General features: G+C 41.2%; 1 protein-coding gene across 2 annotated transcripts in view; it reads right to left on the bottom strand.

The window, feature by feature from the left end:
* Positions 1–18,284, bottom strand: part of depdc1a (DEP domain containing 1a) — a 63,748-nt gene that overhangs the window by 31,413 nt on the left and 14,051 nt on the right. For both annotated transcript variants that reach the window (XM_084310703.1, XM_084310704.1), the window contains exons 4-7: positions 16,969–17,099; positions 15,887–16,017; positions 14,543–14,590; positions 4,889–5,026 (exon numbers count right to left, since the gene is read on the bottom strand). In XM_084310703.1, coding sequence (XP_084166829.1) covers positions 4,889–5,026; positions 14,543–14,590; positions 15,887–16,017; positions 16,969–17,099 — 448 coding nt within the window. The remainder of the gene's footprint in view (positions 1–4,888; positions 5,027–14,542; positions 14,591–15,886; positions 16,018–16,968; positions 17,100–18,284) is intronic.

The raw sequence follows: 18,284 nt of genomic DNA, 5'->3' as shown, positions 1-18,284 counted from the left end.
TACCGGGTCGGCATATGGCAGACCACCTCGCGTAACAGTTAAAAGAAGCCATTCCCCATCCCTGGATACAAATCCAACTGACAAAGTCAATGCGGGGAGATTCCCCAGGCTGGCAAAGCTGGCATGCCAGTACCTCTATATACTAGGGGTGGGAATCACCAGAGGCCTCACGATACTTAAGTCACGATACGATAGTATTGCGATTCAAAATATATTGCGATATTAATATTGCGATATATTACGATTTATTACCTTTTAAAACATGTTTTATCTAATAAAATAAAGTTTTCAGTCTGTTCATCTCACTTCAATCATTTTTATTGCAGCAAATGGGATTTTCTCAAGCAGACAGATGTCAACACTGTAATCTGTGTTGCATGTACCTGACAAACTGAACTGTTTGTATTACAGTCATATTCCAACTTAACTGAATGCACACGTGTGCGTGTGTGTGGACTACTGTACTATTACAGGTATTGAAATGAACAATGCAACTTCCTTATAAAAAAAAAGAAAATAAATTTTTTTAAATAAATAATAAAATATAGATACTTGGCATCCTTGTATCGATACAGTATCGTCACGCAAAGTATCGCAATACTACTACGTATCGATATTTCCCCCCACCACTACTCTATACCAGTGTTTTTGGACTGATTGTGATGCAGGCTGCATGCGCTCCCGTCTGACCATGTCAATAATGCTGGAATCGGGACCATGCGATGAGTCAGTCTAAGACAGGCTATTTATGTTCAATGTATCTTGTTGCAAAATAATAATAACGATAATAATAATAATAATAGCCTGATTAAAAATACTATTGTTGCTTCGTTTACCATTGGTTGTTTTCAGCGTGTAATCTGTTCATCGACATAAGTAGATTTTTGTTCATTTATTAAGTTAATATAAAACCGTGTTTAGCACATTCTTTAATTTGTTAAATACATTTTTTTTAGTGGACGAGTTACTTTTCTTTTCGTTTAGCCACATATGCAGCTCGCCCGCTTAAAGTCGACTCGACACAAGTGTTTTAATGTCTAGGCCTCTACATTTCTATGTTTCAAATGTCATGCAATGATGCGAGAATGCAATATGTCGCTGCTGCGGAAATAAATCTTTTGATTGAGGAAACAAATACATTTGTTATTGTTGGGTAAATTGGGTATCTTTATCAATGATCGAGTAAGGAACGTGCTTACAATTTGCAACCCTAGTATGTATGTACTGCCTGCTTCTGTACCAGTCCCTTAGCAAAACAGTTACTACTGTTGGCCTTTGTACGGCAGTGTTGTTGTACCATGTTATTACACTGTTTTAGTCCTTAGACCCACCATGTTATTACACCGTTTTAGTCCTTAGACCCACCATGTTATTACACTGTTTTAGTCCTTAGACCCACCATGTTATTACACTGTTTTAGTCCTTATACCCACCATGTTATTACACTGTTTTAGTCCTTATACCCACCATGTTATTACACTGTTTTAGTCCTTATACCCACCATGTTATTACACTGTTTTAGTCCTTATACCCACCATGTTATTACACTGTTTTAGTGTAAGGCAGTCCTACACTCCTTAAAAGTGGCCCTAGACTCTTAAGGCGGTCCTACACTCCTTAAAGGCGGTCCTAGACTCTAAAAGGCGGTCCGTAATCCAAATAAAAACAAAGGGTAGGCCCACCACAAAGTCATAAGATAGGATTGTTTCCTGAATTCATTGACCCTGAATACGAGCTTAAAAACAACTGTGAAAGAGAACTTGTGATGCTGTGAAAGATGCGTCTGTAAAAATTGCAGCAAAATAGATCTAGATTCTAGAGTCTCAGTTCAGTTGAGTGGTCTCTTTAATCATGTATGGGAATACAGTATGAGTTAATATGACCTTTAACCCGACCTCTGCTCTCACTGTATTCTGAGTGGACGGAAAGATATTCACTTTAGTGTAGCATGAGCTGTGAAGTAATTTAATTTGCATCAAGAGACTACAGTAGCCAATAGCCAGGATATAGATCAGGGGTGGCCAACCAGTCAGAGACTAAGAGCCACAAAAATGACTGTGGTACCACAAAGAGCCACACCATACAGTATATACCAGCGTTTCTCAACCTTTTTTTCAGTCACGGCACCCTTCATGTGTTTATAGGTCCCAACCTCTGGCCTCTGATGTTGCTAATGTCTTTTTTATTTGGGCCTCACAGGGTTAACCTCTTAAGCCCGAGCGGTCCGGTACTGGACCGCAAATGACATCAGGCCATAAATCCATCTCTACAGAATGTAGCCAAGCGTAAAGACCCTAACCCTGTCAAAACAGCAGTCAAAGTGTATATTTTCAGCATTACGTTTGTTTACATTGGTAAAATGTAACTAAAATGTAACCGATTGTAACTGTTATTAGTGAAATATATGATTATAGAAATCTTGACGGGAGGAAGTGGTGCAGCCAAAAGTGAGTTTAGTCTTTTGAAGGAAGAGACCCAGGGCTTTTGATGGGCTTTCGAATTTCTAAAAACTACCCCACCCAGCTCACGCCAGCCCCTGTCAATCATCTGACTTCTTGATTAACTTTTTTATTTGTCTTATTTTTCGGGATTATCTCCCACAATCCTGAACGTTATTGCCATAATACAGAACACAGTTAGTTTATCTACCTTTCTGTGAACTTCTAGCAAAAAACGGCGTTGCAATCTGATGAAAAATGTACATTATAAAAAGGTAACTGTACTTGTGAATCACACCTGGTGATACTAAATCCAGATTGAATTCTGCCTTTGGAAAGGGGAGATTTGTCCCGATCCATAGATGTGTGACTTGGCCATAATAAGGTAATTTATAGACCTGATATTCTATAATCATATTTCAAATTGCATGTGTCCGGATGGCAGTACTGTATCTACAAAACCTTCTGTTTAATCATCTTCCCTTTATTCATTTGCTTAGATTTTTCAGGTCTGGTAAATTTTAGCATGGTGTTATTCAGTCAAAGATTAAAAAAAATATATATATATATATAATTTAATTGATATTCTCCTCAAGCCTAGTAACATACACAATATTTCTGACACTGGGAATACATTCCCTGAGATCCATAGAATCAGATACCAAGAACATGCAAATTAACCATTAAAAAAAAAGTCTGTAATGTTTATTCTATGTCTTATAGAATGAATGCCAATTTAATTTTTTTAAATATTATACCTTTTTTTTGTATGGAGGGAGGAGCCACACATTGGCGGGCAAAGAACCGCATGCGGCTCGCGAGCCGCGGGTTGGCCACCCCTGATATAGATGAACAGTTCATAGAGCTGGTATATGAAGACTACATTACCCATATAGTACCTACCCAGGACATTGATGAACAGTTCATAGAGCTGGTATATGAAGACTATATTACCCATACTACCTACCCAGGACATTGGTGAACAGTTCAGAGAGCTGGTATATGAAGACTACATTACCCATAGTACCTACCCAGGACATTGGTGAACAGTTCATAGAGCTGGTATATATATATATAAATCTTTTTTTTTATACATGAAAATATGTTTGCACCAGATTTAGCAGAAGCTAATTTCCATCTGTAGTCTATCCAAAACACATGAAATACAAACAGTGCAAGAGTTAAAAATATATATACACGTAAAATGATCTTAAAATCTTGATGCAGATCTTGAAGCCCTTGTTCTCAGAACACGATAGGACAAAATGTTTCAATGGAGGAGGGGCAGTATTATTAATTATTTTATGAACTAAACGAATGTATGAGAAGATAATTAAATGATCAAAGCTTAGTAGTTTGTATTTGGGCAGAATTATTATTACAGTGTGATGCGGTCTAGATTTTCTGTCCATACAGGGATCTGATCGGATTTAAGGTGGTTTGATTGACTTGCGTCCAGCATGGCATGCAGTATCTCATATAGGAAAGGATCATAGCATTTAGCTACATTTTAGCAGCCTCAGTTGTTAAAGAATTTCTAATATCGCGGAAATTCGGAATGTTAAACTTTAAAACATGAGCCATTTTTAAAGGTCAGTTTTGAGTCAAGAGTAACTCCTAAGTATTTAAATTCCAATTTTTTTTTATCACTCTCCCCTTTACAAATATATCAGGGTAGATACTTTTCTTACTTTGTTTACTAAAATACATAGCCACTGTCTTGTCTGTATTCAACGTAAGGCACGATTGATCGAAGACTATATATATGAAGACTACATTACCCATAGTACCTACCCAGGACATTGGTGAACAGTTCGTAGAGCTGGTATAGACCACTGCACTTCCGTGTTAAATTGAGCTCATGGGTGAGAGAGCGGGAGGAGAAAATGAATGAATGTGGATGAGAGCCTTGACATTAAGTGGTTGTAGCTACGGCTGTGGGGGTGTTTCTCGGCCGAGCTAGTCACTATTCTGCACCTACTCCCGAACTCCGCATGCACAGATTGCCCACGGAGTCTCTCTGGATTCTAAGTTTATCAATCTGCGCATGCGGAGTTCGGGAGTAGGTGTGGAAAAGTGACTATAAATCGGCAGAGAAAGCGACTTGGGATTGTTCTCTCCGTGTTCAGGAGACTCAGGCGTATAAAAGTCTATTGGATCATGTCTCCCGCACCCCCACAGCCATAGCTAGCTACAACCACTTAATATCAAGGCTCTCATCTACATTCATTCATTTTCTCCCCCACTCTCTCTCCCATGATTTCAGAATACCAGAAGTGTTGCGGTGGTCTATATGAAGACTACATTACCCATAGTACCTACCCAGGACATTGATGAACAGTTCATAGAGCTGGTATATTAAGACTACATTGCCCATAGTACCTACCAAGGACATTGATGAACAGTTCGTAGAGCTGGTATATTAAGACTACATTACCCATAGTACCTACCCAGGACATTGATGAACAGTTCGTAGAGCTGGTACGTGAGGAGAGGCTGGGGCAGGCTGTAGAAGTAGTCAGACACAGTCTTAAAGACATCTCTCTCAAAGCCAGGGTAGGACGGCTGGCCACTGTCATACTTAGGCCCTGGAGACACAAGACAGTTTAACACTTCAAACATGATACCACTGACAGAGGGTAGTTTAAAACAGCTTGCTTCAAACATGATACAACTGACCGAGGGTAGTTTAATACAGCTTGCTTCAAACATGATACAACTGAGAATTTAGCCAAAACAAACCAATAGTATCCAGCTGCAGAACGGCAGACCAGCCACACTCTCAGACCCAAATAAAATTATTATTATTTATTAATATTTTTTTTAATCCCAATTTATCACATTACATTCACCCTGAATGTTGAATGAATGAATGAATGAATGAATGAATTTTTATTCACACACACACACGATACATTTTACATGCGAGTATCCTCATGTGATAACATGTCGCAAATTGTGTGCATGTGCCAGGTCTCCCAAGAAGCTATTTAAAGCTTTTGGAGGGAGCCTGAACACAAATACAAACAGAATATGAACAAACAAAACAATAACAAAATAAACAAAAACAAACAAACAAAAACAAAACAAAAAACTACAACGTGGGTAGGTTTACACACCTACCTACTAACTGACATATAACAGAGATACATAATACAGACAATTTTATTCCTAAGTTATCATTTTAATTAGAGATATGATTTTAGCAGTTCCTCTTTCAATGATTTTTTAAAGGTTTTAAAGGTATTAGTCATTTTTAGATTTTCATCAAGCTTGTTCCAGATCTGTGGACCCCTGCATGCTATGCTTAGGCTAGCACAATTTAGCCTTCTCCTCTTGCCAGATATAAGATGCTTGTTTCTTGTGTTGTGGATGTGCAGTGGTTGGCAGACTGGGACAAGCTCAGACAGTCTGTGATTCATGTTGTTGACAACTTGATACATAATTGATGCGTTTTGATGAATGTTAAATTCAGCGAGCCTCAGGAGACCAAAGCGATGGAAAAGAGGCTTTGAGGGCGCTCGATACCCGGACCATGACAGCACTCGTAGTACCCTCTTTTGTAGGCTTTCTAGTTTTTTGAGATGGCTGGGGTATGTGTTGCACCATATGACGTTACAGTAATTAATGAGGGGTTCAAACAGGGTTTTGTATAAAGTGAGAAGGGCAGGCAAGGGAAGAAAATGACGTATTTTGCAGAATAAGCCAACATATTTGGACAGTTTTGTTTGTAGGTATTTTATGTGGCATTTGAAGTTGAGTGACTCATCGATGATGACCCCCAGGAATTTTGTGGACGCCACTCTTGACAGCTCCTTTTCATTTATTTTTATGCACATGTGATGTGTGTGCATCCGATTTGAGTGGAAGACAATAAAGTTTGTTTTGCTGAGATTTAGTGATAACTTGTTGCATTTGAACCAGGTGTCCACTTTTTGTAGTTCTGTATTGAGTAGATCTTGTAGCTTGAGTGGATTTTTATGTGACAGAAACAAATTAGTGTCATCAGCGAATATAACTTTGTGCAGAAGTATAGATGAGTTGACAAAGTCATTTATATAGAGAATAAATAGTAAAGGCCCTAGAATTGACCCCTGGGGGACCCCATATTTGATGTCCATTTTTATTGATTTGTGATTTTTTATATCGACGTACTGTTGCCTACCATGTAAATAGCTACTGAATAGTATTGACGTTATCCAGGTGAAAAGTTAACTTCATAAATCATTTGATGTATAATTAAATCAAAGGAAATGCGTTTGGGTCCGAGAGTGTGGCTGGTCTGCCGTTCTGCAGCTGGATACTATTAGTTTGTTTTGGCTAAATTCTTCTGCTCTGTATGACAATAAATAAATGAATGATGATATGCTATTTAAACCCAAAACTAAGGCCTCAGTATGAGTTTAAGACGTGAACATGGTCATGTTTGTTGAATAAAAAAAAAAAGTAAAAAAAAAAAAAAGAGAATTTTTTTTTTGATCGGATCGGGAAATATCGGTAGATACTCAAAATCACATGATCGGGATCGGATCGGGAGCAAAAAAACGTGATCGGGACATCCCTGGCTATTATATTTGATATATTTTAAGCACTCGCAAATAAGTCCTATCCTACATTGGATAAAGCACTGGCGCTGAAGGGCCATCAGCAGAGGGCGCTGTTGGCCCCCAATGAGTTAACGTTCGGCGGCCCGCATATGGACCGTCACGCACGCTTGCGTACTTCGTGGCACTTTGCAACTCATTTGCCGCGGCCGTGCTGAGTTTCTCCCGATCACTCAATACATTGTTTGAAAGTTAAACTTCACGCCTTTCGATCGACACCACTCTCTACCTATTGTGTGCTTTCAGTCTCAAGTTACAATACGAAATTTCCGCCGAGCTTCATTTGACAAGCCGTTCAGACGAGTGACCACGTCAGGTTGTGAGCAAAAATTGTCACGCTGATGGCAAAAATGATTGACCACTGTTGTAGCCAAGGAGTATCTGCTCCGAAAGCTATCCCAGACAAGCGCTGATTGCAACGAGAAAGGGGCAGAAGACCAATAAGTTCTTTGTTTTGACAATGAATGCAGGCGCCCCGACCGAACTGTAGGAGTCGCTGTTTACAACGACCCGGACCCACCCCGCCAGCTTTCCCACCCTCTAATACAGCCAATTGTATTAGTGTGAACAGCCAGCCAAGCTGGTGACAACGCCGGAGCTGTGAGCTGGATTCGAACAGGCGAATCCAGCGTCTCCAGTGTTGGTGACGAACGCAATCTCCGCTATGCCACCTGACCGCCCCTAAAATAGATTGTCTTTTAAAGGGGAACTATTTTACTATTTCTTTCACTATTTGGGCACTTTTACACAATTCCTGTGAGTCTATGGAACACCTCTGTAATATATATATATATTTTTTTATTCATTGTTTTGTATTTCTAATCAAGTCCTCAAAAACAGCATTTTTCTACCTCAAGATCTCGAGCTGTTTTGAGCCTGGGCTCCTAAACCACTGCGCAGCGTCGTCGTCGCCTGAACATTAACATGCAGCGGTGTCTTTCTGACATCACATATCGCGCACATTTTCAAATGACTCAGTTCAGTGAGGGTGAATATTGTGAGAGGAGAATTGGAAGAATGCGCCAATATGAGAATTTTGAGACATAGATCATATTAATATAAGTTCACATAGCTAGGAAACAATGCTAAACACTCAAAAAGGCCATTTATAAGATAGTTCCCCTTTAATATACTTGTGCTGTTCAAGTTGGTCATGAGCAGTAAAACTCCTGTTTTTATACATAATCAGATTGTTTTTAGTAATACTGTGCATGAGCATTACACTAGAGGTTCCAGTAGTGGGCAGCTTGAATTGCCAAGTCCTAGAACCAGCGCTTTGGGGAGATCTTTTATTTTTAGAGCATTAACTCTTTGGAATGGCCTGCCTCGGAACCTCTGCTGCATTTACAGTAGATTCACTTTTAAAAAGAATCTTAAATTGTTTTTAACACTGTAAAGTAATTTTTTGTTTTTGTTTTACACTAATGTAATTTTAGCTATCTTAATTGTTACAGTAGGTTCATTATGCATTGTGTGTACTGACTTTTAAAATAATTTTGTTTTTGCAATAGTGATTGTTTTTGTTTTTGATGTTTTTTGTGTGTGGACCCCAGGAAGACTAGCTGGTTGCTATCTCACCAGCTAATGGGGATCCCTAATAAAATCAAATAAAATCATGTGCTATAAGTATAAAGAAGTATAATAAATAGCAAATTACTTTGTGTATGCAATAGTCAGGCATTTTATGCAAAATGTGGGGTATGCTTAAGGGGTTAACCTCTTAAGCATTGGGCAATAATGGGGCTAGTTAAAAACATATATAGTTATGATTGCATACCCAAAGTCATTTGCGATTTATTATACTTTATACTTATAGCACATGCAAGAGTCTAGTCTCTTTTGAAAGGTAACATTCTGAAGTTTCTTACACAATAATGAGTGGTAATGAAATAGAGTAACAGAGGCAAATTCAACTTTCCAACAATGTATTGGGTTGATCGGCGAAAACACAGCCCGGCGCCGACAGACGAGAGCAAGGTGCAGCGACGTGCCGGCCCACCGTCCGAAGCTTAAGCCTCTTCCACCCGACGGGACCGGTACCACTCCCAAAATGACATCATGTCATAAATCAATATCCCCAGAATGTTCTACAAAAGTATAATTTTTTTCATCAAACGTATTCAAGTATAAACATCATAACCATGTCACAACAGCATTTATAATGTATATTATCATCAATACGTTAGTTTAGGAATAGGTTAAAGTGTTTCCTTTTCGAAATGTCTTTATTTTGCGAGAGGCGACCATTTTGGAAAACCGTGAACCATGGTAATTGTAGTTTTTTGCAGCCATTTTGTAGCAGACATTTCAAAACTACACTTCCTGAAATGATCTATGGGGTTCAAGGTTCATAGTTCTGTATGAATTATTTTAATAACGCTTATTATTCGGGATAATATACCACAAAACGTAACATTATTGACAAATATTGAAACGCAGTTAGTTTCTCTTCCCTATTGTTAGCATGCAGCAACAATTATATCTGAAATTGGTTTCAAAACAGTTGCACCGTGGTGAAAATAAAAAAAGTACAGTAGATTACAGTCGATTTCATTATCTGTTCTTATGCATGCCTGGTGATACTAAATGCAAATTGAACTCGGCCATATGAAAGATAATATATGTATATATAGACATGTGTGAATTGGCTATAATAAGGTAATTTATAAGCCTGCTATTCTATAATAATATTTCAAATTGCATTGGTCCGGATGGGAGAATTCAGTACTGTATCTACAGAACCTTCCGTTTAATCATCTACCCTTTATTCATTTCCTTCGAATTTTTGTACACACGATCTCAAGAAGGTACTGAACGAGATCAGTGGCAGTTTTTAATGTTTGGTCATTATTAGCATGGTGTTATTCACTGTCAAAGATGCAAAGAAAAAGCATAATTCATATTCAACAGCTGCTTCAAACATGATACCACTGAACTGACAGAGGGTAGTTTAATACAACAGCAGCTGCTGCTTCAAACATGATACCACTGAAGAGGGTAGTTTAATACAACAGCTGCTTCAAACATGATACCACTGACGGAGGGTAGTTTAATACAGCTGCAGCTGCTTCAAACATGATACCAGAGTTTCCGCTGACAGGCCAAATAAAAAATGTAACGGCCATATCATGTCATCATATCACTGGCGGTCATAAAGAAATGCATGAAACTAGGGCTGGGCGATATGGCCTAAAAATAAAATAGATTTTTTCACACCACATCCGATTTACGATTTTAATTGATTTTTTTCCTCTTAAAAACTAGAAACGCCAAGTAAAGCATTCAAATAAGCTTTGTTTTTATTTGACACAAAGAAATGATCAAACCAAGATTAATTTCCCTATTGTGATTGAAGTGCAAACCTAACTTTCACCAATCTTCACTTCCTTGCCCAAGAAGGAAAACCTGGACCGGACTACTAAATCAAATCAAATCAAATTTATTTGTAAGGCCCGACAACACATGTTAATGTCCCCATGGGCCGGACACGTCTTATTTAAACAAGTCAAGAAGAAACATAACAATAAATCAAGGACAAAACAAGAACACCATAAGGTCCAACAAATTTAAAATAAATGAATGAATGCAAACACTCCCAGACATACCCCACGCGAAGGTAAGGAAAAACTCACTAAAACCTAACAATAGGAAAAAATGCACCACAGGCAGTGTGGAGGAGAGAAACCTTAGAAGGGCCATTCAAGGGGGGATCTCCCTTCTTAGATGTCGGTGATAGTAGTGTTGCAGACTGACAGTTGGTAAGCATGCACTCAAGTGTGTAGTGAAACACAGATGAGTGCATGCAATAGCAGGTGAACATTTTGAAAAATTAAAGATAGAGCTGATAGCGATAGCAACTGAACATTTTGAAAGATTAAAGATGGAGCTGATAGCGGATCTATTTGAGGCACAGGGGTGGCGCAAAGAGGGTCGCGTCCTCCCAGTCTTAATCACGGGACGTTCAACACTCCGGTTATCGCTCCGAGACAGCCGGAGACAGGGAGATAGGGGGCGGCGCAGAGAGGGTCGCAACCTCCCCGACATCATCGCGGGACGTCCAGCACTCTGGTCATTACGAGACAGCCGGAGACTTCTTAGACCAATGCACAGCCCAACACAGAGGGATTTCAATAGGGATGCCCCGATCACGTTTTTTGCCACCGATACTGATCACCAATCGTCTATGAGCCATATCGGCCAATACCAATCGTTTTTGGTTTTATAAAAAATATATATATATTTAATATATAATTTTTTTTTATAAAATATATATATTATATAATTATACTTGTAGTTGTATTATCTGCTAGACAACGCCATCACGCAACAAGTCAAAATGCTCGCTATCTGCAATAAGCTCCACTGTCTGCGTGTATACTCTGCTTTGGTCAAATCACATTCAGCATGCCCTCAGCTAGCCCCTTTCGTGACTGCGATGCAAGCCAGGGGCTCGAATTTAATCAATGTTATAAGACATTGATATCAGGAGCTATCTGTAGCTACTGCTAGCCGGCTAGATAACGTTAAGACAACGCCTCAGTGAACTATTTAGTTTACTTGGTCATTTCGTGTAAACAGTGAGCTAACGTGAGCTACCAAGCTAACGGAGGTATCATGCACTACTAGACTATTGCTGGAGCATTTGTTGATATCAGGAGCTATCAGTAGCTAGCCGGCTAGATAACGTTAAGACAACGCCTCAGTGAACTATTTAGTTTACTGGGACATTTCATATAAACAGTGAGCTAACGTGAGCTACCTAGCTAACGGAGGTATCATGCACTCGACTATTGTTGGAGCATTTGTTGATATCAGGAGCTATCAGTAGCTAGCCAGCTAGATACCGTTAGACAATGCCTCATGTATTAAACTAAAAGTGAATAGTTGACTGAGTCATTTTGTTTAAACAGTAACGTTAGCTAGGTAGCTAACGTTAGCTCACAGAGGTCCCATGCACTAGACTAGAGCAGACTATTGCCGGAGGCAATAGGAGCCTCTGTTGACACGGGTATGGGAGGGGCAGGGGAGGAGGAGCAGTGCGCTGCAGCTCTGTGTGCCTGCGAGAGAAGTCAGCGAGTGAGAACTCCGCTAAGAATTGGATCATGTTTTTCGACCGGTTTTCACGATCGGCGAAAATAAAACATTATCGGAATTCACCAATCTCATATTTATACTGAATATCGGCCGATACCGATCGCTGGCTGATCGATCGGGGCATCCCTAGATTTCAATGATGTGCAATACCGGCCGCAAGGCGTTAGGCGGCGGTATTGGCCTTTTGCGAGCTCAGACCCATTCCCAATGATAACATCAGGCTGGATGGATGAAAAATGAATGGATATAGCGAATAAAAGAAATAACGATTAAAACCCGACTTTTCTCGTGATTGGCGCTCAAGCGATGGCGAGTTAACCCGACTTTTTCCGCGATTGGCGCTGAATGAGTTAATATCCGTCAACCTAACTGGAGAGTTAGTTCAGGACTCTACGCTAACCTTTTTCCCAAGGAGCACAGTGAACCAGGGGCGGATTTAGGATTGTCGGAGATCCGGGGCTCAGCCCAGATAAGACGGAATTTCTTTACTTCGACACCACAACCTTTAACTTATACCACCACCTTAAAGCGGACAAAAGGCACTAGAGAACACTTAAATTCACACCCTTTAATTAATGAAGAAAACAATAATAATAATAATTAATAATAATAATAATAATTATAATTATAATAATAATACACTGTATTTGTATAGCACCTTTCATACAAGAATTGCAGCTCAAAGTGCTTCACAGCAGTAAAAAAAGACAGGCATAAAATGAGCACAACATTGGCAGATCAAGAGCAATGCATAAAGTGCAGACATAAAGCATATAATAGATAGCAGCAAAATAGACAAAGTCAAGGTAAGACATAGAACATTAAATCACATTGTTTTTCATATTAGGATCTAAGATCTAGGGTTAACTCGCCGAACGTTGAGCGCCAGGACCCCCGAAAACCAGAGTATAGTCGGGTTTTCATCGTTGTTTCTTTTATTCGATATTTCCATTCATAAAGACATGCCGGCAGCCTGTGTTATCACTGGGGATGGGTCTGAGATCTCAAAAGTCCAATATCACCGCCTAATGCCTTGCGGCCGCTATTGCACCCCATTTGAAACGATGTGGCTTGGTGTCTGGGCCGAGCTGCGGCCTGCGGGCGGGGTCTAACTACTCGGTCAAGCCAACCGCTTATAGCGCATGCATCGACGAGGGTCGGGTTCATGTTCAATGCTGGATTACGTTGGCACCTTGATCGACATCAGTACTTGAAATGGCGATCAGATAATTGGAATATTCTTTTCGGGACAGATCCTGGTCAAGGTAAGGACTATATGGTATCAATATTGCGCTGATCCAAAAATGCCTTCATGCTGATCGGGCATGCATCCATGATGAAACATAATACCGATAATCTAAATTAGATTTGAGAACAGTAGCTAGTCCAGGGAAGAAACGATAACGCGTTTACTAGAATAATACACGTTGCCGGCCATTACGAAGCATTTTGGAAATGACACCAGACCACCCTGAAACTACACTCATATTCACGACGGTATAAAACGGAAATGTATGGATGGAAAAATTCTCAGTTTTTTGCATCTTGACCGGAAGAAACTCAATGACAATCGACTATATTATTAGATCCATAGCTATAATATATAATATAGCTTTAGGCCTGCAAACACAGCCACGTATCCCCATGTTAAAAGGCGCTGGCCTTTCAACAGTAACAGTAAACAGCGCCATCTGGCGCTGAAAGTGTTAATAGGCGTCTTTGTTTACGGTTTGATTATTACTGATAAAGTAAAATAATGCAGTGCAATAAAATAGTTATTAAAATAGAATAAAATAATGCAATAGTGCATTGCAATAAAATAGTTATCATCGTATTTTTTCGGGAGGCCGGTAAGGAGTGCATTACAGTAGTCGAGTCGGCTTGAGATAAAGGCATGGATCTGGTTTTCAGCGTCCTTTTGATTTATAAATGGCCGTACTTTAGCTATGTTTCTAAGGTGGAAGAATTATGTTTTTGTCAACTTGTTGATTGTGATTTAAAGCTTATAGGTCTGAGTCTACCATAACACCAAGACTTAACTCACTCAAATACAGTTAGCAGCTGGATAGACTACAATGGAAATTAGCTTCTATATTATATTTTTTTTAACGTACATTCAGGGCTTTTCAGAAAAGATTCGGGGGAGCCCAAGTAGCCACCCCCTAGCCCCGCCCCTGCAGTGAACATGTTTCAAGTAACACAGTTTATTAATAAACTATTTATTAGATGCATATTACACTGTGCGTGTGCATACTAAGGGACAAACATCTGTGCAATAGCACATACCACCAAAATCACACATTGGCCCTTGCCTACTAGACGCAAAGGATATCGGTTGTCAAGCTGCTTTTGTATGTTGTAGTGTTGTTATGGTTGGTTAGTTATAGTTAGTTAGCTGCTACTCACAGTTGGCCAGACTCTTCATGGCAGACAGCACCCAGTGAGGAAGGTCATCTAGACAAACAGATTACACGTCAGTGACAAATAACACAAACCCCTCCATCAGCAATGACGGTCCAGGTGCCCTTGAGCAGGGCACTTAATCACTGATTTCTCTGGTGATTGTGCTGCAGCTTGATGACCGATGGTAGAAGACTATGGTTGTCCCCCCAGGTGCTGTGTGTAACCCCCCCCCCCCAGGTGCTGTGTGTAACCCCCCCCCCCCCAGGTGCTGTGTGTAACCCCCCCCCCCAGGTGCTGTGTGTAACCCCCCCCCCAGGTGCTGTGTGTAACCCCCCCCCCCCCAGGTGCTGTGTGTAACCCCCCCCCCAGGTGCTGTGTGTAACCCCCCCCCCAGGTGCTGTGTGTAACCCCCCCCCCAGGTGCTGTGTGTAACCCCCCCCCCCCCCCCCAGGTGCTGTGTGTAACCCCCCCCCAGGTGCTGTGTGTAACCCCCCCCCCTCAGGTGCTGTGTGTAACCCCCCCCCCCCCCCCCCGGTGCTGTGTGTAACCCCCCCCCCAGGTGCTGTGTGTAACCCCCCCCCCCCCCAGGTGCTGTGTGTACCCCCCCCCCCCCAGGTGCTGTGTGTAACCCCCCCCCAGGTGCTGTGTGTAACCCCCCCCTCCAGGTGCTGTGTGTAACCCCCCCCCCCCCCCCCCAGGTGCTGTGTGTAACCCCCCCCCCAGGTGCTGTGTGTAACCCCCCCCCCCCCCCAGGTGCTGTGTGTAACCCCCCCCCCCCCAGGTGCTGTGTGTACCCCCCCCCCCCCCCAGGTGCTGTGTGTAACCCCCCCCCCCAGGTGCTGTGTGTAACCCCCCCCCCCCAGGTGCTGTGTGTACCCCCCCCCCCCAGGTGCTGTGTGCAACCCCGCCCCCCCCCAGGTGCTGTGTGCAACCCCGCCCCCCCCCCCAGGTGCTGTGGTTACACAAGGTTTACTTTTTATTCTGTCATTTAATGTTTTTGGACAACACAGCAAATGTCTTTATTTATTTTATTGCTATTTGTTTTGCCACCTGTCTTGTCATCCAGTGTGAACCAGTCAGTAAACCTACTAGTCTTGTCATCCAGTGTGAACCAGTCAGTAAACCTACTAGTCTTGTGGTCCAGTGTGAACCAGTCAGTAAACCTACTAGTCTTGTGGTCCAGTGTGAACCAGTCATTAATCCTACTAGTCTTGTGGTCCAGTGTGAACCAGTCAGTAAACCAGTCAGCAAACCTACTAGTCTTGTCGTCCAGTGTGAACCAGTCAGTAAACCAGTCAGCAAACCTACTAGTCTTGTCGTCCAGTGTGAACCAGTCAGTAAACCTACTAGTCTTGTCGTCCAGTGTGACCACTCCGTGCTTGTTGACTCGGGTCATGTTATGGATGATGTTCTGAGGGTTGACGTGTCGTGGGTCCAAGACCTCATCCAGAGAACTGAGCCCCAGGATCTTCTGGAGGCTGGAACACAACAACACACACACAGATAAATACACACAGCTCAACAAACTCATCTATGTGTGTGTGTGTAAGTATAAATATATATGTAATGTGTATATTATTAAACTAGCACTATAGGACTTCACAAATGTGCACAATGGCGCACCTCAGTGGCTGCAAGAGGTAACTACCACTCCTCTCTCTCTGGGGATTAATAGTTTATCAATTAATCAATCAACTGCTCAGTGTAGCTGACCCCAGACAACGAGACAAACAAGGAGGATGAGAGAGAAGACTATTGAAGTGAGGTCTCTGTGTTGCTGAGGAGAGAGGATGAGAGAGAACTAGAAGACTATTGAAGTGAGGTCTGTGTTGCCAAGGCCAGAGAGGATGAGAGAGAAGACTATTGAAGTGAGGTCTGTGTTGCCAAGGATGAGGAGAAAGACATTCTGCTGATTATGGTTCAATTCAACAATATGTAAAGTAAACTACTGTACTGTATATTTGCATGGCAACAGAACACAATATCCATATTATAAAGTCTGCAATATGTTATTTCACGAATTCTTACAATACGGCTAAACTAATGACTAGTGAGATGTAGAGGTTCTGTCAGGTGATGCTCATTCACAGCCAGGTATTATAGAATACAAGGCGATGAAAAGGTTCATGTTAAAGATTTTAAATTAGATAAATATGTTCGATTTAAAAACATTTAGTTGCAAAGTTATATCAGAATAGCAGCAATATCAGGTATTCTGTCCACATTGTGTGTGTGTTTACTGTGTCAGTGTGTATACGTATGTGTGTACTATTTACTGGATCAGTGTGTATGCATGTGTGTATTTACTGGGCCAGTGTGTATGTATGTGTGTATTTACTGGGTCAGTGTGTATGTATGTGTGTATTTACTGGGTCAGTGTGTATGTATGTGTGTATTTACTGGGTCAGTGTGTATGTGTGTGTATTTACTGGGTCAGCGTGATGTCTCTCCAGACTTCCTGTTCATCCTCTTCAGTTATGTCCCGCCTCTGGGCCTGCTTCTCTCCTATTGGCTGACCCATCCCCTCTCCCTGCATCTGGAGGGCAGGGTCTACGTTCTCCTGGAAAGGACAAACAGAGCCAAAACCAGTCACACAACAAAGAGCATATGGAGAGTCACATGGCCGACAGCCTATCGGAGCGATCCCGTCTACGCTGTGGAACCCGTTCTTCTCACCACAGATCATATGGAATGCATTGTAGGGCTGCACGATTAATCGATTTTAAATCGAAATCGCGATTTGGAATGATGCAATTATCAAATCGAAAAGAAAAAAAATCGTTTTTTTTTTTTTTTTTAGACCAGGAAGTCCCATTGAGATACAAGATCGGTTTGGGAGAGGGAGGTAAGGGGTTTTAGATTGTGTGTTGTGAAGTTTAGACTTCAGAGAGGGAGAGTAAAGTACAGAAAAAAAGGTACCGTTGGGTACCGGTATCGATTCCCAGGTAAAAAGAAACATTTTTGATTTCAGACGTGGAAACACTCAGACTGACCTCTAGTGACCTTGAGGGGTCATTGACCTCAGCATTGCATTTTTCCACTTTTCGTCCCATTATTCTCCTTTATAATAATATATATGTTTGTTAAAATGGCAGTTGTGTTCTAATAAAGACATTCACTTGCTCAGCCATGGCCTTGTGTCCATGTGTCAGTTTGTTGCATGATTTTACTGCAGTAGACCAGCAGAGGGCAGTACCCTGAAAAGAGTGCACATGAGAGAAGAGAAGAGATTTTGATGTATGGACAGGTGAGCATTTTTATCATGTTCTTATTGATCAAATACTAGCTGTTTATGATGTAGGTAGCTAGCAAATAGCTACCTAGCTAGCCATTGTGTAATGTTAGCCAATCCACCTCAAACCTCTTACCAACCATTCATTCCTCCAAAGAGGGTGTTAATGACATTTGTCTCACTAAATATGTACAAAAATAAATGCATGCGTAAAATAATACCAATATATACTTGCATCTACAATATGGTATGTTCATGTTCACTACAGGATTTTTGTATGTGTCAGCTAGCTACTGGCAAGGCAGCCTACGACACTCTTGAGCTATTTGATGCAACACTGTGCCTGCATCATGTCAAAACGCCATATCCTGATTGATCCAGCCCAGCCTTCTACATCTAAGAAGCTGCATTGCCCCACTAACTGGGAACTCTGTGCTCTCTGCCAAGTGGAAACAAGGGAAGCTTTGCAATGCCCTGCCCGCTCAAGCAAGCCACCACTAGGCAGTGGTTATG

This window comes from Notolepis coatsorum (assembly GCF_963971535.1).
Source record: "Notolepis coatsorum genome assembly, chromosome: 3".
Lineage (NCBI taxonomy): Eukaryota > Metazoa > Chordata > Actinopteri > Aulopiformes > Paralepididae > Notolepis > Notolepis coatsorum.
This window is presented reverse-complemented; position numbering and strand designations above follow the sequence as displayed.